We start from the raw sequence: 27,994 nt of genomic DNA on the forward strand, positions 1-27,994 counted from the left end.
TTATGCTGCGTATATAAAGAGCCTGTTTTGCAGCAACTTATTACAACAGACCCGTTACCCAAAACATTTTGCACAAGCAGATACCATAATGGTAGATCCCATAGAACAGATACAAGTCAACTTCATTTATCTGTGTAAAGTAGCATTTTCTTAGCACACTGTCGTGTTCCGTGTACTCAGCCGTGCTTTTATTGCAGCAATTATAAAGAGTCCGTTTTAATAAGGGGAAACCATTTTAATTTTCTAGAGCAGACATGAAGTAAAGCAATGTTATACTTAGATGTTAATTACACTTATTTACAGACATGTATAGTGTTGTCCATTACAGCTTTTTCCTCTGTTTAAAAGCTTTACCTTTCGGCCCGCCCATTTTATTCTTCCCGCCCCCAAACTTTGGGTTTTTACCCGCCTTTGGGTGTTTAGAGCCAAATGCTCCCGGTTTCTTGGACCCGGTGTTCTTTTTCTTTCCCTGAGCAGTGGGGTGTTTATGTGGTGGCTGACGTCCCATATTTTTATGGGTGTTCTGTCCTTTTTTACCAGGTCTGGCTGATTGTCCCTTAGGGCTTTTAAACCCTTTTTGGAAAGGCAATTTACCCTTCTGATGTCCGGCCCGGCCGCCAGGCGGATGGGAATCTTGTCTCGGTTTAAAGGGTCCTTTAGATTCTTTGAATTTCTTTCTAGGGGGACCAGATTTCTGCCGAGAAAACTTCTTTTTACTCCCGTGAAGGAAGAGATCTACATAGTGGGTGAGGGAAAATTAGACTTTAGCACTAAAGGGTAATCCTAAAAAAACATATACATGGGATCCTAGAAAGAGACAGGAGACCCCAGAAAGACACCTAGCAATTGATAGCGGACCCCAGAAAGACACAGAGGAACAAACGTGGTTACACATGAAAGATCCAGGCTAGATAATCAACAGAGGGAGGGAGTGAGAGACAGAGTTCAGGATAGAATGAACAGTACATACAAAGTTACATAAATAAAATATAATTAATGTAAACTGATACAGAAATAAGCCAATGCTTCGGACAGTGAGCCAGAAGGAGTCAGGCAAATAAACAAGGGAGGTAGTCTTTTGTCCCATAATCTATACAGGCCTAGAGAAAAAAAAAAAAAAAGATACCTTTGTCTGGCTCTTCCCCAACCTCTTGTCTGTAATACTCAGCATCATCATCCTCGGACAGGTCGGCGGGATCGACAGAAGTCCCAGGGTCCTCCACTTCACTGTCGTCACCTCCGTCTTCCCCGCGTTTCCGCTTTATGCCGGCCAAGCTGCGCTTCCTGTGTGTGGAGGGGTCAGAGAGTGCCTTAGTGCACTGTTCCTGGGATCTCTAGGCCAGGTAATGGGGAACTTTCTCCTCTGTCAAAGGTCACTTCTAACGGGAGTTTGTTTTGCAAAGTAACAAAACCAAACTTGTTCTGTTGCACGTTATTTAAAAGCTTTCTTTGCCTTAGTAGGTAAGACTGTAACTTACCCCTCCTAGGTCATCCACACAGAAATCAGATACCCCATATACAGTACAATGATAATGCTACGTTCCCTTCTCATACATCTATCCCAGACTTGTGTTGGCTTTTGCAGCTGCCCCCCAGGCACTGGGCCCTCACTGGCTACAGACTGACAGCACTTCCCACTCACTTATTCTCCTCCTTCTGCTGCTGCTTCTGCTGCACGTTCTGCTCCTGCTGCTTCTTCCGTTCCTTCTTCTGTTTCAGCTTCTTCTCTTTGCGCTCCAGCATTGCCAGGATCTCTTCCTCTGTCTTTTGGACTGAGCATAAGAGGTGAAACCATCAGCTACAGGCATTTAGTTATATCTTATCTACAAAACGATGGAAGTACAACATTACCAGTCCCGTTGCTAGGGAGACATGAGGGACAGTGGGACACACATGCAATGTCTATGTAATAATAACAAATAGCCTACACCAATGGTGGTGTATAGCTTGTATTGGAACCCTTGGTAAATCATGAAATTTGTCTAGGGGTGCTCAAACCTTTGAATACAACTGCAAAAAGATGCCCCCACCCAGCGGATTATTGGCCATTTGCTCACTAATATGGCTGTAAGTTCTGGTGCCACCACGTCCTATTACTCACTGAAGCTGTGATATAAAACTTTGCCATCATTTAAACCCTCCTCAATCTTCACCAGCTGCAGAGTCATCCGGGGACCGATCTGTAGAAAAGGAAAAAAAAAAAAAAAAAAGGGTCCTATAAGAACCTGGAATGACATCACAAACATCAGTGCAGACGAGCACTAAGGGGCACAGACCTCAGTAAGACGCACGGCGCTCTGCTGCGACTTCATGTTGCCTCTGCCGGCGCAGACCTGGGGCAGCTCTGTGATATTGTGTTCTCCGTCTTGCTCGGCCTCACTCTCCGAGAGGTTGGCTCCTCTGAAAGATATCAGCAAGGTTTCCAGACATTGGTTTCTGTGTTGTGTGTCTGGCAACCACATCATATCGGGATGGTTTTCCCATCTCTCCACTACAAAACGGTTTCCACTAATTACCAACTTTAACTTACTGATCTTTAATTGTCCACATGCAGAATTAACTACAGATGTGTCCTCATACATATAGCCACAATATACCGCTTGCCTGGAGTGAGTGAGCTGCCAGGTCCCGTGCAACTCTAGTCGCACGCAGATATACAAGTGTCACATACCAATTTATTCAGCAGTTTACTGGTGCGTCCTAGTCCCATCACACTGCGACACACTGAGGACCTCATTCAGAGTCGGTCGTTGTGGCCGCACGGTTGTACGCCACCGATGTTCGCTAAACTGCGCATGCGCAAAATTCGCAATGCGCGTGCGCAAACTAGCTGTTACGATCGGAAATATCTCTCTCCTTGAACTTGGCCAGGTCGTTAATTTGAGTGACAGGATGAGGCGTTTGTGGGTGGTAACAGGGGAAGGAGCTTGTGAACCAGGGAGTGGAGATAGGAACGCAGGCATGCCTAATTATGCGAACGGCGTTTTATGGGAGTGCATAATTAACAAAGTAGTGTCATGGGACACGTGACATGGGAGGATTTTACACTGACTTGATCGTAGAGCTTAAGAGTGGGTATGGTCAACCTTAAGCTCTACGACCAGTTCCGATGGTTCCCGATCAATCCTTATATGCCCGGAGATGACGTGTTATGCGAACGAGAAGGGGGCGTATTTTTAGTCTTACGGCCGCATCCTCCCCTTGGTCGTCCAGCTAACGATCCCATCTTAACGACGCAACTTGCGAGTGCATAATTTGCATATCCGGCCCCTTCTCCCTTATTTTTTGTTCTATGTTTTTCAACATTGTCTTTATAACATCCAGCCAGTGTTATTTATGCTTCCCCAGTATATCATAAATCTCGCTTTGGCGCCCTACAAACATGAACTGGAAAGGACTTATTAGACCCTTCAGTGTCCCCATTTAGTTCTCCTGTTTCTACCATCAGTGACCCCACTGAGCATCTTCATACCAGGATCAGACACTCACTTGACCAGCAGCTCACTGATATCGTCCCAGCGACTCATGTTGGGAAACTTTTCCTGAAGCAGCTTCTTAGTCCCCTTACTCATTCCTACAGGAACCACTTTCAGGCTGCTGTGATGACACAGACACGACAATCATTAGGAATTCTCTCCAGACACAACAGCACACCCTAAAGGCTGTGAGGTGTTATTGCATCTCATTAATAACATTATTTTGCCTTTATCGTCACCAATATGTGAATCACAAAATAATTGAGTTGAAGAGTGACACTGCTTATTTTCTTTGTGCTGAATACTGGATATAAAATATATAGAAGCCTCAATACATGCAGAGAACTTGAGACTTCGGGTATAAGGATATTTTGGCAAAATGAAGAACCATCCTTTAAACCAATGTTCCACAAGCCAGGTTTTCACTCCATGTTGGAGGCCTTTGTCTGTGGATACAGGTAGGTTAATCAGTGACCGAGCCGCCTCTTCATGATTAAAGAAATCCATAAAACATGACCTGTTGACTTTGCTCGAGGACTATATTTGGAAAACACCTGCCTTAAACTTAATAAAACCCATTTAAGAATTACCCATCGACCCAACATTCTCCACTCATTACCGGGTGTAGAAATGCTTCTCCGATGGGAAATTTTATGAAAACTCACCACAGTGCATTGTACACAAAGTGCTGTAACCTCTAGCTACCACAAGTTGCCAGGGAACACTCATTATACTAGAAGAACGTGCATCTCATATCACTTACTAGTGCCTGAATTCAAGCAGCTGAGTGTCGTCATTGTAGTTGATGAGAATACATCTTCGGATCGTGTTCAAGTTTACCTACGACAAATAGACCAAATGTCAGACGCAAAGTCATAGAGGGGGGATGAAGTGGATCATGTGACCCCAATCTCGGCACATTACAGTGCAGGACATGAGACATTAAGACTAACCACCCACCTGAGAGCACAAAATAGTCTGCAGGTCTCTAGTGTTGGGACCATATTTTATACATTAGAAGTTCTAGACAACATGTACAGAATGGATTCTACAGCATAGGATATTCCTGGTCTTGGTGGACCCTTCACATCTGGCTAAGGAGGGCACAATGTAGGACTGGTCACAACGTAAGTAGAAAAGGACATTGATAACAGAAGTGGCCAGTAAGTACTCGCGTCTCACCTTGTGCACGTTAATGGAGGGGAACATGTTCTGGAACATTGTAGCCATCACCTTGACGTGCATCCCTTGTGTGCCAAAGTTATTGAGAACCAGGAGAGGAGGGTGAGTGAACTGCTGCTCGTGCATCCGGTGCTTCTTCAGGGAGGAGACCACATCCTTCACCAGGGAGTACTGCCCATAGGAGAGAAACAATTAAAACTCTGCAAACTAAAAATAAAGGCTTCTAACAAAACATGGTAAAATGTGTACACACACACAGTAATTTATACCAAGCAATCGGATTATAGCTTTCATTTTGACAATGTGGGGTAGGATATGAATGCAAAGTTTGAATTGGTTGTGGTCTTCTCATTCTCTGCCACATTCACCCAAACATAACAGAAGGGGGGGGGGGAGAGTATGTTATGTCGACATTCAAAATGTAAACATGTTCAAAATGTCGGCATTAAAAATGTAAACATGTTCAAAATGTCGGCATTTAAAATGTTGACAGTTAGAAAGTCAATTTTTTTTTTATGTAAACCTTACTTTAAACCACACTGTCGACATTCAAGCGGCCGACATTCATACCATGTCGACATTATGCTATCAACATTGTGACTGCACACCAACAGAAGATAGAAGAGACTAACACGTGTCTCATAGACCTGCTCTTTCAACTATAAAGTACACTGAAGTCTTAAAATTGACAGGACGGAAGTAACAGACACGGAGGATGAAAGAGAGGGAGAAGCGATGGACACAAACAGGAGGAGGAAAGGGCATGGGGACAGTCAGGGGAGATAGAAAAGCAGCCTCAGGGTGATAAGTAAAGGGGCTTAAATGATTCCTTCTGATATTTTTGCCCCTCTACAACGTGAGGGCATCTTATAGTCTGCTAAGGTTCTGGTGGTTGCTTTACAGCAGGTAAATATTATTTCTGCATAGGATATATTCCCACTGCATGGAATGCAGAAGAGGAGAGAGCAGATCACCAAGATAGAGCAGTGACTTTTGTTTTAGTTTTTTTTTATATGGAGGACAGAACAATATGGGGACCACTGATAGTAGAAGATGGACAGAAGGTCATTCAGTGTGAGAAAAGAAGAAACAAGAAAGGGGACAGAGATGTGGGATGGACAGGAATGATGGAGGAATAAAGCAGAAATTCTTGACAGATAATTAAAATGATACCAACCTGGGTCACCTGGAAGTGCAATGTGGGTCCTCTGGGCAAGCGGACAAATTTCTGCAGAGAGCGACAAATAGATCTTTACTTTGGGAATTCTGAGAAGGTGAGGGGGGTATTGAAAATGGGAAACATTCAACAAGGAAGGAGGCAAGACTGTAGTGTGTGGTACTGATGGCATACAGAAGGGTAAATATCAGAGACAAGGTACGTATACCATCCCAACACTTACAAAGTTGATGTTACTTTCGGTCTTGCTGAAGATCAGGAAATGGGTCACTCCGAGGGGACCGGCTACTGCGACAAAGTCTTTCAGGGCATTTTTCTTGCGGATCTAGAAATAAGGAACATTGGTATGATTACTTATTTACTATTTATCTTTGATAAAAAGACTTCAGTTGTTTTACTTTTAACAGATCTACTTCTCCTCCCATGACCTCTCTTCTCACTCATGTCTCCAGCTGTCTCTGTCATTTCCTCCTGGATGTCCAGTGCTTAACATATCTAAGACTGAGCCGATCATCTTCCCACCCTCCCGAGACCCCTCATCTTCCTCAATTTCACCATCTCTTCTATCCTGCAAGTCTGCTGTCTTGGAGTTATCCTTGACTCAGCCCTCTCATTCAAACCCAACAATCAGTCCCTCTCCAAGTCTTGCATCTATTCAGAGAAGGGAGAGCTTAGGGGCTGCCCGGCACGCCGTAAGTGCCGGGCACGCCCCCAAGAGTGATGAAAATGGGGCGATGAAAAGAGTGATGAAAAGAGTAATGAAAATGGGGCTTAAAGACTCGCCCCTTTTCTCATAGCCACCCCCCCTTTTTCGGGCACGTGCTAGACTGCCCTTTCTCTAGGTACAGTGCCGGACCTAGAGTGAAGACGATAGTCTAATAACCTCAGTGTTGTACAACTTGCTCCCTCCGCATCACGGATTACCTTAAGAGTGGAGGCTGTATATGGCTCCATCGCCCGTCTCACATCCGTAATAAGTTGCTGCACATTCTTCCCAATCTGCCCTCGATGGAACACAAAGGAGTGGGGGACACTGATGTATTCTTCCTCTGCATTATGAATGGCTGCTGCGCGGAGCTTCTTCTGGTTCTTAGTCTAAACTTGAAGAAAGGGGCAGAGCTGGGGTCACCTAATGTTCTCACTTATTGCTCCACAATAATAAACACATCAGTAGTATGAATAATGAACAGACATAAGACATCCTAAGCAATCTGTGGTTATTCAATGTCACAGGTAAGAAGAAAAATGTTATAGTTACATCAAAACACAGGTTTCAACAATGCAATTCACCCATGTACAATGAATCAACATGACATATTCAGAACACAGGTATTGATTTATATTAATACTCTTTGAAGCAGGAAAGGGAATAAATTAGGTACTAATCTAGGTTTGTCATAAGTAATTATGTTGGACAAGTCACTTCCAGACTAAAAATAAACATATTCGTTAATAAAACTTCTGATTCCTGACCTAATCCTCATCGGTGAGTCCATGTTGGGGGCTTCCCGAAGAGGAAACGTTTAATGTGACATATAAAACCTAGGACATTTTTGTGTTGATGATCGAAAAAGCCTTTACCACTTTTATACTAAGTTCCCGGGTCTGACCCGGTATTTGGAACACGGATCCAAACTGGGACAGCTCTCCCTCAGAACGCGGCGCGAGCCCGGGTTATTCCTGGGTCTGCGACGTTCACACGGGTGGGGTGTAGTGGAACTGATGTTCCAGTGGTTGGAGAGGACATCTCAAAATCTGGAACTCTCAGTCCTGTAACTGGGACCTGGGTTACCCGTCACACGGGTCATTCCCGTGTTAAACCCTGCAAACTACCCGTGTTGGATTGCCGGGTCACTCAACCTGGGAATCCAAACCTGACCCCTTTTACACCTAGCAGCAACCCGGGTTTTAGCTGTAGTGTAAAAGGGGTATAACAAACAGCACAAAGAATAGTTCAAGGGTAGGGTTATTACTAGTAGTGTAAATTAAACAGCAACCAGACACCACCATGCTAGAGAATGCAAGCAGATGTTGGATTGGCTGCTCTGGGTCTTTGCACACTGAAAGAAAAGCAACATTGCAGAAGAGTCCTTATCCCAACCCAGTTATCCCATCGAGAGGTAGCTGAGATCCCGGCTGACAGGATTTCGGAGCTCAGAATGCTGGCGCCGGAATACTGACAGTAAATATTGGGGTTATGGGGAGGGTTAGGCACTAGGGGGGGGTGGTAGGGTATCCTAACCCTGTCCGGATGCCAGCATTGGAATTCTGACTGCTGGGATCCCAAGCACCAGCATCCCATACCCATCCCAGCCACCTTTCCATAACCACTATATGGATTTATGGGAATTTTGTTACACACAACAGACGTGCCTGGCTGTGAACCAAGACGAAGATTTTATTGATGTTTATCTCCAATATTCTTATGTGACTAATCTTGAGAAACTACTTCCTAAACACTTTATCAGGTTATCTTTCTCATGCTGTACATAAATAAATACAGTTTCTTAGTCATACTTTATAATTAGAGTACAAATAACTGGGTTCAAATCAACTAGGGGCAATGCCAAATCGCACCATTCCAGGGCGATGTACGTGCGCGCACATACCAGTACAGACAGTAGCCTCAACTTGGGCATATTAGTAAGCAGTCCTATGGGGCTGCGAACTGAAAAGCACAATTCAGGAGCAATGTAGGGTGCTGGTGTTCCAATGCTATCACAATGCGGCATTGCCCAGAATTTAATCAACCTGAGCAATAATGACAACCCATACTCCATTTATTATCCCGGACAGTTACACACCTGTGTGCTTCTACTGGTAGTACTAGGTCACCATACATGAAACATATAATAACACCCACACCCACGCTGACTCCTTCTCCAACAGAATCCCTGGGGCAGGAGAGCTCAGGAACAGGCGATCTGCAGCCCTGCTCATGTAGAACTACAAGTCCCAGCATTTGCATTCCGAAACTTGTAGTCCCACAGCAGCTGTAATGATGACGCCTCACATTGTATCTGAACCAATGATGAGTAAATCCGAGGCTGGTCCCACCAAAAATACCCCCCTTCCCCAGCTAGTGCGGCTCCCTCTCTCACCTTATCCTTCCCCATGTTGCTCCTGTCTCCTGCTGCTGCCCCACGTGTAGCCCAGGCACTTCCGGGTGTACTGTGTGTCACATGACAAATCCTGGGAAACAGCTGCACCGATCTAATAGTTCCGAAGCACGTTAGTTCCGGGCTGGTGGACACTCTTCTCATGGATATGTTTGTTTGTTATGTATATGAACAAAAGTATGTGGGTGGGAACTATTTTTTACACAAACTGCTCCTGAGGTGTATTGCAATAAGCAATATCATATCACTAAGGCCAATATATAGGACATTGTGCTGCTGCAATCCAAATGCTGACTGTAGGCTGAATTACTTTTAGTCCATGACATATAAACACAGATATATATATATATATATGTTTGCTGTGTCATCCTTTTCATTTGGGACACATGTAGTACATAGATTCTCCGCACTCTGGTGGCTAACCTATTTTGGCGATGTTGGTAATCACGAGGTGCCAGCATGACGCCTGCCTCAGCAGTGTCCTGACGACATTTTGCGGACACCGTTGAGAATTGAATTCCCCCTACAGAGGGTAACCTGGTGATCCATGTGGTGGCATATATCTGCTTAAGGTTGCAGTGGAAACCATCCAGCATCAAACTGATTCCGCACTTTATTTGGGTTACTTCTATGGGCCTAGTTATCATCACCCCCCCCGCGCTGCCCAATTGTCTACACCACACTCCCAGCATTGGCAACTTTGATATACAACCCCTTAAATACAGATTATGCTGGAACTAGTAGTTCCACAGGAACAGGAGAGCAACAATTTATCAAAGCCTGTCCTTAGTATTGGGAGATAGGAAGTATGTCTGATTAACGCATTTGTTTTGGGTTGATGAAGGAATCTGTTCTCCTACTGAGTTATGTAGCTGTCCGTAGCACAAGAGAGGCCATGGTATGTCATACACCGGATTTACAGAGCGTATTAGTTCATTTAACCAAAATACAATAAAACAAGCAGGATTGCAGGACAACTAAGTAATTAAAAAGCGTAGAAGAATATATATGCTTAAGTGTGTGTGTGCTTACAAGTGTAAATATAACTTAGACTTGTCTGTTTGCAATCTTAGGAAATCTGCGTGGCTGAACTTTTGTCTGTTGTTGACGCCACTTATTCCCAGATGTGAGGGAAGCAGGTGCATGCACAGTTGTGTTTTCTGTCCGCTGACACAGGAGCAATTTATATTCAATAATTTCTGTGGCACACACTGATATTACTAGCCCCCTGATGAAGTCCATTAGCCTTGTAGCCAGACGAAACGATAGGGACCCTCCACCAACTTTTGTTTCCTGAGCTCTTCTGAATACTGGGCCATAGAGGACACCTGGGGCCTGATTCAGGTTGGATCGCAAGGCTGCAGTCGCACGCAACCGGTGATTCTGCATTCTGCACATGCATCGCAGTGCGCAAGCCTGCCACTGCGATCGAGTATGCGAACGCAGCGGACATGCTTCGGCACAAAGAAATGATTGACAGGAAGTGCCATTTGGGGGTGGAAAGGAGGGGGTAGTCAAAAGAACGCAGGCATGCCTGTGCGTTTGAACGCCGTTAAAGGTGCGTGCATAATTAAGCCTCAGCAACGAAATACGCAGCCAGAGCTCTGCATGGTGACAGGAAGCTTCGCAGGTCGTGAGGCTTGTTATGCTCAACCACATCTCTGAGTATGGGTCCGATGTTACTCAATGTTACCAATGTTTTCGCTGACTTGCAGATGTATGGAATGGGAAGTGGGCGGCTTTATGAGATGGGGGAGTCTTGGTATAGTGCTGCAATCGCATTCATTTGCATATTTTCGCTACGTGCGGGGGCGTGCGATTGCAGACTTGCGATCTGTGCTGAATCAGGCCCCTGGAATCCTGCCTTGGAACTTATAATTTACCACATAAACGTTATTATATTGTTATTGTGAATGCAGGTGCTGCGACAAGATGATGACACCATCATTTGTTTATTCCGGCACCTCTCCTCTCCCACTGTAGTGAACACAGACTTTGGGGTCTATTTACTAAGCAGTGTTAGGAGACAGGGTCTCATTCAGACCCGCTCGCAAGCGGGTCAATGGTGCCCAAGTGCGCACGACGGAGGGAGCTCCGTCGTGCGCATGCGCGAGACCCGCCGATCGACGGGGAAGCTGTCGCTCGGGATCTCGCACCAAAGGGGGCGTGCTGTCGATGGTGATTGACAGCACGCCCCCTTTGGTGGGCGTGCCGGGGGCGTGGCTGCCCAGACGGAGGCGTTACCATGGGAACGCCTTCAGTCTGGGTCCGGCCCCACTGATATCACTAGTGATGTCAGTGGGAGTGATTTTGGCTCTGATAGAGCCAAAATCACTCCAGGGCTTGCGGCCACGAGACCCTACCGCAAGGGTCTCGTCGCAAGCCCGATGGTCGCGATGGTCTTGTCCAAGAGGCAGCTCCAATTTTAGGTAGGCCGGCCCTGATTCAGAGCGAGCGCTCTGGTCAGAGCGTCCGGCTCTGACTCAGGCCCACAGAGTGAAAAGTGATATGGTGCCAGCCAATCAGCTCCCAACTGTCATCTCACAGGCTGTGTTTGCAAAATGACAGTTGGGAGCCGATTGGCTGGCACCATATCACTTTTCACTCTGTCTCCTAACACTGCTTAGTAAATAGACCCCTAAGTGTTTTTATATCCCTTCTCTTGTTCCCTAGATTCCCCATGTTATGTCTACTAACGTATATTTACATGTGAGGTTGATTTATTTACCTATTTAGACAGCGCCGTAACAAGCAAGGACCCCGCAGGTAGCACATCGCATCTTCAGATCTGCCGTGCTGTAGGGCAGATCTGACAATCTCAGTCACGATACACTGGAATAGTTAGGAGGCACGATAGATCGTTTGTCACATTGGACAGTTTTTAACACCAAATCGAATCGTGCCCACGACTGTCGGGGAGAGTTCAAGGGGATATCGGGCACAATGTCGGATCGTGAGAACATCGCCAAGTGTGTAGGCACCTTTAATGTATGTGATCTAGGTGCACATGTTGGAAATAATACCAAAGCAATATAATATAACTTTTATTGGATCAAATAAAATCTATAATTGGAATACAGCAAAATATTAAGAACAAAATATGTGCTTATAGGAAGAAATAAAGTGAATAATAAACTTTTGTTCAAAGACCAGTGTGCGCCATTTAGGAGTCATTTCTTCACTGTAAGCAGTCTGTTATTGTAAGAAAAAGCAGCTGTGTCTGCTAAATATCGCTTTACCAAAGACACTATGAGACTTCAATTAGTCCTTATATACGGGACTAAAAGTTTATGTTATAGACCAGTATTAATATACCCACCATAAATATGGAAGTGACTGCTGAGAGACTTTTGTTAACAGGTCAATTCTTGTGCTTTAGTGTGTAGGGGTATGGATGCAAGACTGTCTTTATCTATTGTATAATTAATTACCCAGGTAAGACAGAGTCATCATTAAAACCCTGGTAAGTTTAGCCTTGTGATAATTCAACCATAATAGATTGCTTAATGACACAAGCACACGTCTTTTATTATGTATAGATTTACCCTTATATTCCCGCTGGTTGGTACATGTATTTATTGGTACTCATAAATTTTAGTGGGTAGTGTCTCAAGAAAGATCTTTATTCCTTTATCACAAATATGTGCCAATCCCAGGACTACTTAGCAACAGCCATTATATATGATGGTACAGGTCAATGTATTCCGAATTGTATTCACTGGAGTTAAAAAGCAGACAAATTTATATATTTTATGATAATGGTAAGAACTTACCTTTGTTATCTCTCTTTCTTTGAAGTCCATATGGAGACCTTGGGGTTTAGGTGATGGCAAGGAGATCCAGGCACTACGCAGTTAATTTTTTCACTGGGCCTCTCTCTATACCCCACCCCCGGGCCAGAGGCACCTCAGGGCCTGATTCAGAGCCGGACGCTCTGACCAGAGCGCTCGCTCTGAATCAGGGCCCTCCTAACTAATATTTGAGCAGCCTCCTGGCCGCTTGCATAGCTGTGGGTGACCACCCACAGCTTATGCGAGCAGCCAAAAAGATGGTCGCGATGGTCAAGACCATCGCGACCATCGGGCTTGCGACGAGACCCTTGTGGTAGGGTCTCGCTGCCGCAAGCCCGGAGTGCTTTTGGCTCTATCAGAGCCAAAAACACTCCCACTGACATCACTAGTGATGTCAGTTTGGCCGGACCCAGACGGTAGGTGTTCCTATGGGAACGCCTCAATCTGGGTAGCCACGTCCCCGGCACGCCCACCAAAGGGGGCGTGCTGTCACTCACCATCGACAACACACCCCCTTTGGTGCGAGACCCCGAGCGACGGTTTCCCCATCGCTCGCCGGGTCTCGTGCATGCGCACGACGGAGTAGCCTCCGTCATGCGCATGCGCTTTTGGGTAACATCGACCCGCTTGCGAGCGTACAGCGCTCGCGAGCGGGTCTGAATGAGACCCTCAGTTCATAACAAGCCAAAGGCCGGAGGAGGATAAAAGAGAGAGAAGATCTGGAACACTCAAGAATCACATACTCACTTAGAAGGAGATGGAAAAAACGATGACCAGAGCGAAGCCCATCTGAAGCCAGGTGAGTCATGGTGGGTGCCCTGTGGACCCTATGGACTTCAAAGAAAGAGCGATAACAAAGGTAAGTTCTTACCATATCTCTCAATTTCTTCTTCAGGGTCCATAGGCTCCACAGGGAGACCTTGGGGTTGTCCCAAAGGGGATGCAATCAGGAAGCCGAAGGTCCAAAAGCCGACCGCCGGCTTCCCGACTATCAAATCCTGGCAGGGTACTAACGATAGGCATCGAAATCCCGACGCCTGTCATTATACCTACTCTGAGAGCCCGACGCCCGGTATACAGATCGAAGGTAAGCCAGGTGGCGGGCGCAGACAGCCATTGGGGTGAGGGTTCGGTAAGGGGCTCCCAAGGGGGACTTAGGGTTAGGTACCCCCCCGGGAGGGTTAGGGTCAGGCTAGGGGAAGGGGGGGTTAGGAACCCCCGATGGGAGGTTATGGTTAGGCCCCCCCCCCCAGGAAACTTAGGTTAACGCTGCGGGGAAGGGGGGGTTAGGTTTAGGCACTTAAGGGGGGTTAGGCAGCCCTAAGTGAGGGTTGGGGGGGGTAGGGTTAGTTATACTCACCTAAATCCCCTGTCAGGATTTCCACTGCTGCCGGTGTCGGGATTTGAACCGCCGACTTTACAGGTCATTCATACTGATTCCGTACCAAAGCAGTCCTTTTAAGGATGGGGACGCTCCTGTGCTGAGAGGAGAAACCGCTGCCCAAAGGAAGCATCCTGAGAGGCAAAGGTATCAAAAGTATAGAACCTCAAAAGGTCTGGACAGAAGACCACGTGGCCGCCTTACAAAGCTGAACAGCCGAGGGACCCACAGACTGAGTAGAATGAGCGGTAACAGAGGGCGGAACAGAAAGGCCCTCCTGAGTGCAAGCCTCAGAGATAGTTATGCGCAGCCATCTAGCCAACGGCTGCTTATTGGCTGGCCATCCCTTCTTGAGAAATCCGTAGAGGAAAAGCAAGGAGTCTGACTTCCAAAGGGAACTGGTACGGTCCACATAAATTTTGAGGGCTCGCACCGCATCCAAAGAGGCCTCACCTGCCGAGAGGTCTGGAGACTGAAAGGCCGGCACAACAATTTCCTCATTAATGTAGAAACTGGAAACCACCTTAGGAAGGAACCCAGTCCGAAGCACCACCCTGTCCTGGTGAAATATTAGAAATGGGGAGCGACAGGAGAGTGCCCCTAAATCTGATGGCCAGAAGAAAAACAGTCTTTGCTGTAAGTCATTTGAGATCCACTAAAGCCAGGGGTTCAAATGGAGGGACCTGGAGGGACCTAAGTACCACAGCCAAATCCCAAGGAGCCACGGGAGGGACAAAGGGAGGCTGAATCCGGAGGACACCCTGGAGAAAAGTCTGGATATCAGGTAGAGGAGCAATTCTCTCTGGAACCATACGGACAGAGCCGAGACATGAACCTTCAGCTAGGCCAAATGGAGACAAAGATCCAAATCCACCTGAAGGAAGACCAACACTCTGGAAATCCGAAATGTCCGGGGATCATAACCTCCAGGATGACACCATTGGATGTAGGTAAAGCCTGGCAGAGGCTGGTTTCTGCGCTCTGATCATAGTATCTACAACAGAGCTAGAAAAATCCTTAGACCTTAGGAGGGATGTCTGAAGAGCCACGTTGTCAAAGACAGACGACCCAGGTCCACGTAAAGGCAGGGAGCTTGACACAACAGGTCTGGATGTTGAGGTGGAGACTCCGAAGATCCGAGTACCAGTGCAGTCTGGGCCATGCTGGAACCACCAGCAGGATGTATATGCGAACTGAAGAAGTCGGCCCACCACTTTTGGATCCCCCAAGGGGAGGCCCGTCCCATGAGGCTGAAGACTTGTGATTGGACTTGGCCACCGGACGTCTGGTACTCCAGGCCTGCTTCTTGGGCTTGGTAATCTTTTTGAGAGCTGACTGCCTAGGAAAGGGCTGACCCTTAGGCTTACCTTCGGGCCGAAAGGACGAGGTCCGGGATCCTGAAGTAGTAGATGCCGAAGGCAGACACGCCAACTTAGCCACTGCTAATTTATCCACAATCTTGTCCAGGTCAGGACAAAACAAGATCTTACCATTATAAGGTAGACACTCTAATCCTTTCTTAGAGTCCGCTTTCGAGCGCAGCCATAAGGAACGGCGAGCTGACACCGCAGCAGCCGAAATCCTGGAGGATAAGAGGGTGACATCCAAAGCAGCCTCGTTAATATATGCTGCTGAATCACGTAGGTTACCCACCAGAGCCACTTGATCTGTGGTTACCCACCAGAGCCACTTGATCTCTAGGGAGTCTGCCCAGAACTCCATAGCCTTGGCCACCCAGGAGATAGCCATAGCCGGTCTGGAGACTGCCCCTGAAAGAGAATACATTAACTTTAAACACACCTTCCTATCCGTGGTATCCTTTAAGGAAGAAATGGACGGCATAGGCAGAGTAGCACTTTCAATTAAGCGCGTCACATGAGAGTCCACCACAGGAGGTGATTCCCATTTAGTGCAATGTTCCTCAGGAAAGGGATAGGCATAAGCCAGGCATCTTTGAGGCTGATATCGCTTCCCAGGCGATTTCCACGCCACTTCCATGTGCTCCACTAGCTGATCAGATAAAGGAAATACTGCTGAAGTAGTCCTTATTTCCTTGAACAGAGCATGTTTGGACTGGGGAGTTGGTGGTTCGTCCTCCTCTATGACTAGGGCCGAATGGACAGCACATATCAGAGCTGGAATACTGATCTTAGACTTAGACTCCTCCTCTCGCTGAGAGGGCTCAGAGTCATCTTCCTCTATAATCTCCGCGGTATCAGTGTAATCGTCACCATATTGTTTAGATTGGGATGACGGCATAGGCCTTTTACCCGGTCTAAGGGGTTTTTTACCCCTGCAACATAGCCTGGAGGGTATTAAGGTGCCCTACCACTAGACGATTAAATTGAATGATAACGATATCATTCAATCGTTCATAAATCTTTTGCAAAAATCTAAAACGACCAGCGATGCGCGCTCCCGCTGGTCTTTTAGACATCTGCAAACATGCTGGACAACATGTCAGGTTCAGCATGTTTGCAGATGATTGATGTGCCTACACTGAACGACTGCTCGTTCAGTGTAGGCACATCACAGACTGACAAACGACTGCACGATTACAATGTCGTAATCGTGCAGTCGTGAGGTCTGCTAGTGGATGAGCAGCCAGGGTCTGCACTGTAGTAGACAGTGAATCTAGACATGTAGGGGCCACAGACTGAACCTGCATGGGTGAAAACTGTAGAGGCAGGCCCTGTGGGGGCAAAACCGCCTGCTGTGTGAACCCCATCTGTGGAAAAACAGGGGGGACTGCCCACCGCCCTGCCATGGTTGTCAATGCCTGAGCAAAGCACGCCCAAGGAGGCTCCTGCAAGGTGGCTGGGACTACAGAGGGGTCTGGAGGATTATAACACCTCACACATAATCCCCCTGAGACCATGTCCCCCACACCTAGTCCTGCAAGACACGACTTGCATGATAGCATGGCTGGAGCAGAAACGTGCACATCATCCCCACTTTCATACATTGCAGGGAGGGGAGTGTACCCTGATTGTGATAAACCATAATTCAGTATAAACCTGCAATTTGTCCGTTTCTTAATATGATAAATATTTCACCTAAACGAAAATAATTATTCCTATGACCGGTGGTGCTCCCCTTTGAGTCATTGAGTCAAATAACAAGCAAGAGAAGAGAAAGAAGACTCTCTATGTGGGGGCACTCACATAGAGAGTCTTATTTCTCTTCTCTTGCTTGTTATTAGAATAAAGAAGAAACACAGACAGACAGCACTAGCATAAAGTCACATACAATGCAGAAGAAACACCTGCACAATGGTACTACAAGTCAACTACCCAGATTTAGTATCTGGCAGGCTATAGTGCTAAATACGCTGACCAGGAGGTGAGGTATGTAGGGGGACCTGGGCTCCGCGTGTCCTGAGAGATCTGTGACTCGCCAAGGAGAAAATGGCCACCAGAGGCCACAGAGGGGGCGTACCCATGGAAGGAGTGCTACCTCAGCTAAGCCAGACCACAGTGGAAAGAGGGGAGGAGCCGCTGTAAACAAAGGAGGCTGGCTCCCCTGGCCAGCAATTAACCCCTGGGATGCTGGCTTGCGCACGAGCATGTGTCCCTGGTGGTCTAGTGGAAGTGCCAGTTATGTGTGCCTAGCTCCACTGCCGTCATCCCCGGTCTGTCCCCTAAGATCCGGAGGAAAAGACTGCCACAAGCGGATCACCGCAAACGGTAATCCACTTCTTACCTGCCCCCCGTACATCCGGCCGCAGTACTGGGAGTCCCGCGAGGTCTGGCAAGCACAGACACTTGGGTCTCACTGCTATCCCCGGTTCAGTACCGGTGTCTCAGCGCCTGCAGGGTGATGGAGCGGCAGTGTGGAAGTCCCCTGGACTGTCCGACGGTGTCCGCTAGAAGTATCAACTTGAAAAACTCTTCAGTGACCCGACTCCGGCCGGGCACCAAACGAAACTGAGGTGCCTCTGGCCCAGGTGTGGGGTATAGGGAGAGGCCCAGTGCATCCTGGGAATTAAAAAATTAACTGCGTGGTGCCCGGATATCCTTGCCATCACCTAAACCCCAAGGTCTCTCTGTGGAGCCTATGGATTCTGAAGAAGAAAAAGACTTTTGTACTGTATGGATGTCTTCTGTAGACTTAATAAAACCAAGTTAAGCAATTTTGAAAAGAATGTGTTGGAGTACCTAAAACAGAACGAAGATATAATTTATAAAACAGACTGATATAGGTGGAGGACTTGTAAATAAGAATTGAGAAAATTAGGAAAAATAAGCCAGACTACTTCTAAACGAAACCATCCAACAGAGCACAGGTTCTCAAACTCTGTCCTCAGGACCCCAAACAGTGCATGTTTTGCAGGTCTCCTCACATAATTACTAGTGAAATAGTTAGTTGCACCTGTAGATCTTTTAAAATGTGTAGGTGAGTAATGACTACACCTGTGCACCTGCTGGGTGACCTGCAAAAAGTGAACTGTGTGAGGTCCTGAGGACAGAGTTTCAGAACCACTGCAACAGAGGAATAGGAGACAAATCTTGGAACCCTTTGGTCCATGGTATAAATGAGGAGATTTTAATTAAATATAAATATTTAACAAAAAACTCAGTTACTCTTATATTTCACTTTCTCTCCAAAATCCAAACGTCTTGTATAAACTCACAAAGGTGACCAATTGATTTGGGTATTGCTCTTGACCTCCCATCATATCACTAGAACAGTTTTACCATAAATTGAAATCATTATGTGGGAGAGTAAGTGTATGTAGCCTACCATTAATGTTCATTCACTTCACACATCGATTGAACATGAGACTTGAATTACTTCTTGTAAAGTGCTTTTCGGTAAAGACCCTCCAACGAGTAGCCCACACAAGGATTTTATATGCAATTTAACCCAATTCATTTTAAATCAGGGATGGGGAACCTCCTACCAGGGGGCCGTATAAGGCCCTCAGAATCATTTGGCCTGACCCTCTGAGCTTCTTTTTTGCTAGCCTCATCTGGCTAGCAGGGTGCTTAAATGGCACACTGCAGCCAGAATCTATGCAGCAGTGCCGCCTTGAGCGTCCTTGGGACGCTTCAGATGGTCACCCAGCTGCCCTTACAGTTCCCCCAAGCATCCTCAGGATGCTCCTGGCATTGCTGTAATCACTGGCAATTGTTGCTATGCCCCCATGTGACGTCAAGCGGAGGGGGCGTGGCCTGCACCAGGGCCGCTGTTATATATATCAAAATGGCCCTCGGCAGAAAACAGGTTCCCCACCTCTGTTTTAAAATCATATTGATTTTAAATTATTGGATGATTTTTATCGGCAGACATGTGGGACAGCGATGGGGACAATTTTTGCCATCAGTTTTGCTCATTTGCACATGGGCAGTTGAGAGAGTAGAAATATCTACAACAACAAACCATGCAGTGGAAATTGTCAACTTTATAAAATAGGACATCATCCCAGTATGAGAAGGGGATGAAGAGACATACCAACAATTTTTACATTGATAAAAACAAAAATAATTTAATCTTAACATCCAAAATAGGTAAAGAAAGAATTAAAACCTAGATGTCACTCTCATAGGAGGAGGCAATGAAACAACTACAAAAAAAACTATAGATACTAATAGCTACCTTTACCACAAGGGTGGCCACATCACAAAGTGGTTCACGTAATATCCCTTATGCTCAGATAGAATATGCGGACCCCACCCTCAGTTTTGTCATTCTCCTTACAGCATACCTTCCAACTCTCCCTATTTAGGCACAACAGTCTCGATTATAATGGCTTGTGATGTCCCACCAGTTATGACTTTGGTTCCAACTGCTGCAATGTCAGGAAGCATGTCCTGCTCACTACCAGTTTGGCAGAGGAGTCATCAGGAGAGGGAAGGGGTGTTGCGGCAACCTAGCTCTTCAAAAGTGCTAAACACACTCCAGGTTGATGTGGCCAAAACCCAACCAATGATATGATCACATCCCTGATATGGCATTGTAAAATCCCCTATTCATATGGGGCTGGGGGTAGCAGTATCCTAATTCCAACAAACAGACTATTGGCGCTCAGAGGTAAATTTACTAAAGTGAGAGTTTTTAGAAGAGATGTTGCCCATAGCAACCAATCAGATTCTAGCTATTATCTTCTAGAAGATGCTAGTTAATGGTTAAGTAGAATCTGATTGGATGCTATTGGCAACATTTCTTCTAAAACTCACTTCTAAAAATGCTCACTTTAGTAAATTTACCCCTTAGACTCTATTCACTTAGTAATATTTGCAATTTAATAGAGAGTTTATATGCACTTACTTATATAGGACCCAATTATGAGTTGGACGGAAAGCTAATGCTAATATCAGCCTATCTTCATGTGTATGGCCGCAGCGCCTACTGTTTTTCCATCTGCAGCCATCAGTAGTATTGGCACTTACACCCACTTCAAACTGGGTGCAAAAGATCTGCATCAAACAGATGACTACCATCTCTGTCCACACACCTCAAACAAGCACAGAAGTCGGCCTACACCTCCACAACAACCCCACGAGACAGAGCTGTTCCGTGCGTCAGCATGGTAACCCCTGCAGATGCTGCTTGGAAATGTCTATTTAACAGACGGCAAGAAACAGCCATGTGCGGAGCAAAATGACCACTCTCGTATCCGCTGGCAAGGTGCATACGCATGGTGTGATTACTTTTTTCTGCTTGCAATCGCGGGATGCGTGCATTTTTTGGACTTGCATCTGATTCAGGATCACCCATAGTGACAACATCCAACACGGTGTATACAGTGCATCCGGAAAGTATTCACAGTGCTTCACTTTTTCCACAGTTTGTTATTTTACAGCCTGATTCCAAAATGGAATAAATACATTTTTGTCCTCAAAATTCTAAACACAATGGGCCTGATTCAGAGCCGTTCGCTATTTGTGGTCGCTCGTTTAAAAACAAGGGGTGGCTATTCAAATGATCCGTACACACATTGCAGTCTGTTCACACCTCTAAGTCTGAACGAGCGAGCAAAACATACGCTCGTTTATTTGTTAAAAACGCCCCCTGGCCGCTCGCATCCTACGTCATGTCCGCTATTTATTAGATTAATCGAGTACATCGACCAGCGTATGAACTGCTCGCTATTCTTGTGGTTGGTGTTTGCTACCACAAATTTGCGAGCAGTTCTGGCTATAAAATAACCCAGTGACGTGGTCAATGACGCTGCTGTTTTAAATATGCACACCCATAAAACGCCCGTTTTGACCTTTAAGCACGCCTGCGTTCGGATCTCCACTCCCCATTTTCAAGCACCTTCCCCTGTTACCACCCACATACGCCTCATTCTGTCACTCAAAATAGCAGGCCCTCGCTATATTGCGTACCAACGATTTTCGGCCGCACTGACTGGTTCGCGCATGCGTACTAAAAACCGTACGCATGCGCAGATGTGCAAACATCGCTCGGAACGAGCGTACTGCCGCTAACGAGCGGCTCTGAATGAGGGCCAATATCCCATAATGACAACGTGTAAAAAGTTTTTTTGAGATTTTTGCAAATTTAAAAAAAATAAAAATAAATCACATGTACATAAGTATTCATAGCCTTTGCTCAATACTTTGTTGATGCACCTTTGGCAGCAATTACAGCCTCAAGTCTTTTTGAATATGATGCCACACCTATCTTTGGCCAGTTTCGCCCATTCCTCTTTGCAGCACCTCTCAAGCTCCATCAGGTTGGATGGGAAGCGTTGGTGCACAGTCATTTTCAGATCTCTCCAGACATGTTCAATCGGATTCAAGTCTGGGCACTGGCTGGGCCACTCAAGGACATTCACAGAGTTGTCCTGAAGCCACTTCTTTGATATCTTGGCTGTGTGCTTAGGGTCATTGTCCTGCTGAAAGATGAACCGTCGCCCCAGTCTGAGGTCAAGAGTGCTCTGGAGCAGGTTTTCATCCAGGAAGTCTCTGTACATTGCTGCATTCATCTTTCCCTCTATCCTTACTAGTCTCCCAGTTCCTGCCGCTGAAAAACATCCCCACAGCATGATGCTGCCACCACCATGCTTCACTGTAAGGATGGTATTGGCCTGGTGATGAGCGGTGCCTAGTTTCCTGGAAAAACATAACGCCTGTCATTGACGCCAAAGAGTTAAATCTTTGTATCATCAGACCAGAGAATTTTGTTTTTCATGGTCTGAGAGTCCTTCAGGTGCATTTTGGCAAACTCCAGGCGGGCTGCCATGTGCTTTTTGCTAAGAAGTGGCTTCCGTCTGGCCACTCTACCATACAGGCCTGATTGGTGGATTGCTGCAGGGATGGTTGTCCTTCTGGAAGGTTCTACTCTCTCCACAGAGGAATGCTGTAGCTCTGACAGAGTGATCATCGGGTTCTTGGTCACCTCCCTGACTAGGGCCCTTCTCCCACGATCACTCAGTTTAGATGGCCGGCCAACTCTAGGAAGAGTCCTGGTGGTTCCGAACTTCTTCCATACCACAGGTAGACTCCAATTAAGCTGTATGAACATCTCAAGGATTATCAGTGGAAACAGGATGAACCTGAGATCAATTTTGAGCTTCAAGGCAAAGGCTGTGAATACTTATGTACATGTGATTTCTTAGTTGTTTTTTTTTATTAAATTTGCAAAAATCTCAAAAAAACTTTTTACATGTTGTCAATATGGGGTATTGTGTGTAGAATTTTGAGGACAAAAATGAATTTATTCCATTTTGGAATAAGGCTGTAACATAACAAAATGTGGAAAAAGTGAAGCGCTGTGAATACTTCCGGATGCACTGTATAATAATCTCTTATTGCTTATTACAGTGTGGAGGGACAAAACTCCCCATGGCAGTGTTAGGGTAAATGTAATGACTGAATAAGAGGAGACTGTAACAGATAATCTGTACTTAAACTACTGAGCAATTTATTGCTGACAGTAATAACAAAGAATATAGAAATCTTAATATCAAAGCAATAACAAAGCATGTAAAATAAAACAACTCCGTAGCGATGCAGTATAGTCTAAGAAAATAGAAGAAACATCTTTAACAGCAATGAAATGTCACAGGATCTATATACCATCAAATATAGAAATAATATAAAATAAGAGTGAGTTAGTTTATAGAAGTATAACCAGAAGTCTACTTTAAATATGGATACAATATACACACATTATGCGATGCCCGATGACACAGCTGGCTGTTGGTACACACTGCACGAGCTAGTGACCGTCCGCTCAATATGTCGTCCACCAGCACCATTAAACTTGCTGCCGTCAGCAACTGGGTCGCTCTGTTGTCGGTGCATGCAAGGACGATAGAACGACCCTGATGTCGGGCAGAGGGGGCGCGCATAGTGGGTACACTCTAGATGATGTGCCCAATATGTTATCCGAATCCGTGGGATGGGACGACATATCATCTCATGTGTACCCGGCGTTGGTTTAAACAAGGGCCTAGATTTATCAACAAAAGATATTCTTGCTAGCACTCGTTACTCATTTTAATTGGTTCTCCAACCATTCAGCTCCTGTCATGTGTTTGAAAAATGACAGGTAGGAGCTGATTGTTAATCTTAAATGGTTCTCCAACCAAAGTGTTAAAAAGAATATCACTCGTTGATAAATCTGGGCCTACAAATCTATTCTGGTAACTCAACTTTCCCGACCCCACAGGACAGAATATTGTAATACAGAAACTCTGATAATGTACGAAGCATCTCACAGCCTCCCTAAAGATAACCAAGATATATACAAGTACACACGCTATACTTAAACCAAAAACAAGTGACATGTATAATGGCGCTTTGAATTAACAAACAGCAAATAGCACTCCCCTATTAATGGGATAGTCCTCCTTCCAAGAAGAGTTCAATTGTAACATGAAAGAGAAAAGAAAAACATACAACCAATCGTGTAATCCTGTTACATGACAGATAATATACAAATAAAGTTCAACGACATATTCGTACTTGTCTGCTCTCCCTAAGTGTCAGGGAGACTCCAAGATTTTGGACATTTCCACCAGAAGAGGATGTCACCCCCTATCCCACATCCCCTCATTTCCCTAATGAATTGGACAGGCGCTTGTTATAATGTCACCAGAAACATATCAGTCTTCAATAACTCTTCTCCTTCAGGAGATTTACAGAGACAACATCCCATTCACCCCCTGCATACATCACAGCAAATAGGAGCAAGGATTGCACTGTCAAACCGTAATAGATAATACACTGAATGACAGTTATTACAGCCAATCACGGCCTGTGAATTAGAGTTGGACAAATCCCACAGAAACCTATATTTATAATGAAAGTATAACACAGTCCAACCATGGCTACATGTTCCACCAATCAGATTACACTCCCTGTTATGTCACCGGCCTCCTCATTTCTTTTTGCTCATATCTCCCACAGTTAGCATTATAGAACCACTGTATACACAGAATACAGCATGAAGGGGCTCAGTGAAGGTGGCAGTGAATGTGTGTAAGTGTCTGATCGGGTCACACAGAGAATAAAAGGACAGCTCTCCAGCCTCATAATCCAGACTTATCCGTACTCTATCACAGGGAATCTTGCTAGGTAACTGGATGTCTTTACAGTCATGCCTCACTAGATGCTGACTATAACTAGGCCAGCCATTATGATTCACCTTACACAACCCCCAGGACTTGTTATTACTTCCAATGTATGACTGATCTCCTCTCCTCTCTATACTGGGATAACATAGCCCTACCCTCCAGTGACTTGATTTACTGACATCCATTTCCCAGAAATGTTGTCCAGAGGAAAAACTCCTGATGCTTAACACCTGTTCACACTGGAACCGCTCTGGTTTTTCTGGAAGAGATTGGTAGGAGCCTGAATAAGATGCTGTTTTCATGTAATTGGATATATGTATAATTCTTGCAGCTGTGTTTATATCCAGTAATAGGTCTGTAGCTTCCTGCAAATAGATCCCTGTATTTATACCTGTTATTATATCAGATAATTTGTGTAATGTCCCTGAGATAAGACCCACATTCAGACTTCCTACATCACGGATCCTTTCAGAATGTCTCCCTTTATCCTCAGCATCACAGAAGTCACCTGTGTCTGGTTCCTGTAAGACAGTCACTGGATCAGACATGTCACACAGCTCCTCAATGTGACGCATCTTCTTAGAAAGCTCATCCTTCTTTATTTCCAGCTGCTGGATCAGATCAGAGACTGTAAGTGAAGTGTGCTCTTCCTGTCTAGAGACTTCACTCAGGACTCTCTTCTCCAGGTCTTCCAGCTGCCTCTGGATGTCTCTAAACAGGACGGTGACGCTCTTTTTTACACCTGCTGCTTTTTGATGATAATCTCTCCTGAGCTCTTGCATGCTCTGGACTTTTCTTTCAGTCTCCTCTCTCTTTCTGGTCAGTTTCTGCAGAACATTTCTCAGCTTCTCCTTCTTCTTCTCAGAGGCCTTATCCAGCATCTCCACCCGGTGTCCCCAGTGATTCCCGGCCAAACTGCAGGACACACAGATACAGACTGCATCCATAGTGCAATAGTATTCCAGGATCTTCTTATGGACGGAGCATTTCTTTTTTCCCGGGGAAGTGGTGGGATCACATAAGACATGTTCTGCTGACTTGCTGTGTACCCTCAGGTGATTATCACACAGAGAGGCTTCACAATGCAGACAGGATTTAGCAGCAGGTACATAAGAGTGAAAACAGTAAGTGCAGAAGATTCCAGTCTCCTCCTGATCTGGCTGAGTGGACAGGAAACTCCCCACTATGTTACACAGAGTTACATTCTTTTGCAGTGCAGGGCGATCCTGACACTCTGCTCTGCATTCAGGGCAAGTATAAACTCCAGACCCCTCTTGTGTATCTAGCGCACGATCAATACAGACTCGACAGAAGTTGTGTCCACATTTCAGATTTACAGGGTCTGTATAAATGTTCAGGCAGATGGAACAGTCCAGCTCCTTTCTCAGATCATACAGAGATGCCATCCCTGGCAGGAGAAGAGAGAGATGAAAATGAAATTCTCTAAAGCTGGGTACACACAAGTACATATATTGTTTGAACGATATAGTGGTAGCGAATCGGCTGGTCTGTATACCCGATATGTCTGTGAACGACGTTGTTCGTAGACATTTCAGTTCATCCCTGCAGCACAGCCAATGCTGATATCATGCATGTGTATACGGGCAACCCACCAACCGCACGTACACAGTCTGCAGGGACCGCCGACACGGACATCACAACTGGGCGGGAAAATTTAAATGCCCATCCAGTTGGGATATCTGGCCAGCCATATTTAGTGGCCAATTTGTGCGTATAGCTTACCAAATCGGCCGCTCAGTCAGAGTGACGACTGGTCAGTTGCTTGATCGGGTATGTGTGTATGTAAAATAGAAACCAGTGCATGCGTTTCACATTCAGGGATCGGTTGAGTTTATCACTCATATCAACAGGCATCATTATACTAAGGCACAGGTTCTCAAACTCGGTCCTCGGGACACCAAACAGTGCATGTTTTCCATGTCTCCTCACAGAGGGTTCTATTTACTACAATCCACATCTAGAATGCAGATTGTAGCGTGATATTTCCGACTGGCAATATCACAGGGATTATTAAAATCCCTTGCAGGAACAGAGCTTGCGATAAAGCTCTGTCCCTGTGAATCCCTCCCCAGCCTTATCACTGTATTTTTCGGAAAAAATAGTGACAAGGTGGCGCGCATGCACGCACCGACCGGCCGCCACCCTCCCCCCCCCCCCCCCAAGATCGCGTAGAAAAAATACTTTGAGCAATAAAGTTGTATAGTTTATTTAAAGAAAATAATACATTGCAAAAAGAAAATGCGTTTCATTCCTGAGCATATAGTAAACACTTAAATTGGTTAATGTGGTTATTTAAATGGAAAAACATCAGTTCTCTTTACCTACTAACTTTATTAGAAAAACTAGTTTTTAAGCAGGAAATATATAACTTTTATAGACAGGGGCTGCTCTAGGAATCGGGGTCCGTTAAAAAGTTTGAGGGGCCCCTGCCTCTGTCACTTACATGTAAAGTAAGTACTGTACATACGTAAGACAACTTTCAGCTAGGAGAAAACATATAACAAACAAGGTACCGACCTTAGATCTATATACACAGCAGCTCAGCAAGCACATCCGTGCACAGGGCGGGTGTGGCTATACTGCTGCTTTGTGTTGCAGCCAGGGAGCGTGGCCAACTGCCCTGTCCAAGATATCCTGTAGTATGGGGGGGTTGATGCTGAGCAGCCCTCTCTGTAGTGACTATAATAACCCTGGTCAAAATCCTCTGTACTAAGTAATTATAATGTAAAAGTAAATGTACTGAAGGATGAGAGGACCGTAGTATGAATCGCTCCCTGCAGTGTTTGATAGATTAATGCTGCAGGACAGGTTAGGGAGCGTGTCACAAGGCTGTTAGTACAATTCAATCTATTAAAATAATACTAAAAAACAATCTGATTAAAAAAAAAAACACAAGAGGGATCTACTGCAGCTTCCCATCACCACTTCTATTTGTATACAAAGGTGTGTTTAGCTGAGTATTTGGCAAAAATAAATAAACAAATATTTTATTCGCTATTTTTGGTAGCAATTAATCAACACGCCCCTAGGTCACAGACTTTTCCTATTCACATTACGGGCCTGATTGGATGCAGCTGCACAGGGGTGTAGCCAGAACTTTGTGGGCCTCATAGCAACATTTTGAAGGGCCCCCTGCCCCAATGCTTCTAGAGAGATACCTGTTGCTCATTTTACGTCCCATCCAGGGCCGGTTTTACAGTTACGCGGGCGAGTAAGGTGTCTGACTCCACCACGCAACAGCGACAGGCAAATAAGAAACTCACCTGCCTGGTTCGGAGACTCGCACAGCAGGCAGTGTTACTGGTGCCTGTATCCA

The 27,994-nt window shown here is 45.6% G+C and overlaps 2 protein-coding genes across 5 annotated transcripts; both read right to left on the reverse strand.

The window, feature by feature from the left end:
• Nucleotides 1-214: 214 nt before the first annotated feature.
• On the reverse strand, nt 215-27,287 carry PPAN (peter pan homolog). Of its 3 annotated transcripts, none has more exons than XM_088479868.1 (12): nt 27,196-27,287; nt 6,760-6,930; nt 6,059-6,160; nt 5,836-5,886; nt 4,659-4,829; nt 4,240-4,316; nt 3,490-3,597; nt 2,277-2,400; nt 2,102-2,180; nt 1,643-1,772; nt 1,127-1,284; nt 215-735 (listed from the first exon to the last, which is right to left on the reverse strand). In XM_088479868.1, exons 1-12 carry the CDS (start codon nt 27,229-27,231, stop codon nt 323-325), a joined length of 1,620 nt encoding a protein of 539 aa, XP_088335994.1. In that variant the 5' UTR covers nt 27,232-27,287; the 3' UTR covers nt 215-322. The 3 variants fall into 3 exon arrangements, with proteins under 3 accessions (XP_088335994.1, XP_088335995.1, XP_088335996.1); XM_088479869.1 differs by lacking the exon at nt 27,196-27,287 and adding an exon at nt 8,937-9,049; XM_088479870.1 differs by lacking the exon at nt 27,196-27,287 and adding an exon at nt 8,937-9,030 and having other exon boundaries at nt 6,760-6,935.
• LOC148515559 (E3 ubiquitin/ISG15 ligase TRIM25-like) lies at nt 23,073-27,992 on the reverse strand. 2 transcript variants are annotated; one of them, XM_088479872.1, is made up of 2 exons: nt 27,942-27,992; nt 23,073-26,065 (listed from the first exon to the last, which is right to left on the reverse strand). In XM_088479872.1, exon 2 carries the CDS (start codon nt 26,061-26,063, stop codon nt 24,462-24,464), a length of 1,602 nt encoding a protein of 533 aa, XP_088335998.1. In that variant the 5' UTR covers nt 26,064-26,065; nt 27,942-27,992; the 3' UTR covers nt 23,073-24,461. The 2 variants fall into 2 exon arrangements, with proteins under 2 accessions (XP_088335998.1, XP_088335997.1); XM_088479871.1 differs by lacking the exon at nt 27,942-27,992 and adding an exon at nt 27,196-27,290 and having other exon boundaries at nt 23,075-26,065.
• Between the last annotated feature and the right edge of the window lie 2 nt (nt 27,993-27,994).

This window comes from Taudactylus pleione, unplaced genomic scaffold (assembly GCF_031769625.1).
Source record: "Taudactylus pleione unplaced genomic scaffold, aTauple2 ptg000248l, whole genome shotgun sequence".
NCBI lineage: Eukaryota > Metazoa > Chordata > Amphibia > Anura > Myobatrachidae > Taudactylus > Taudactylus pleione.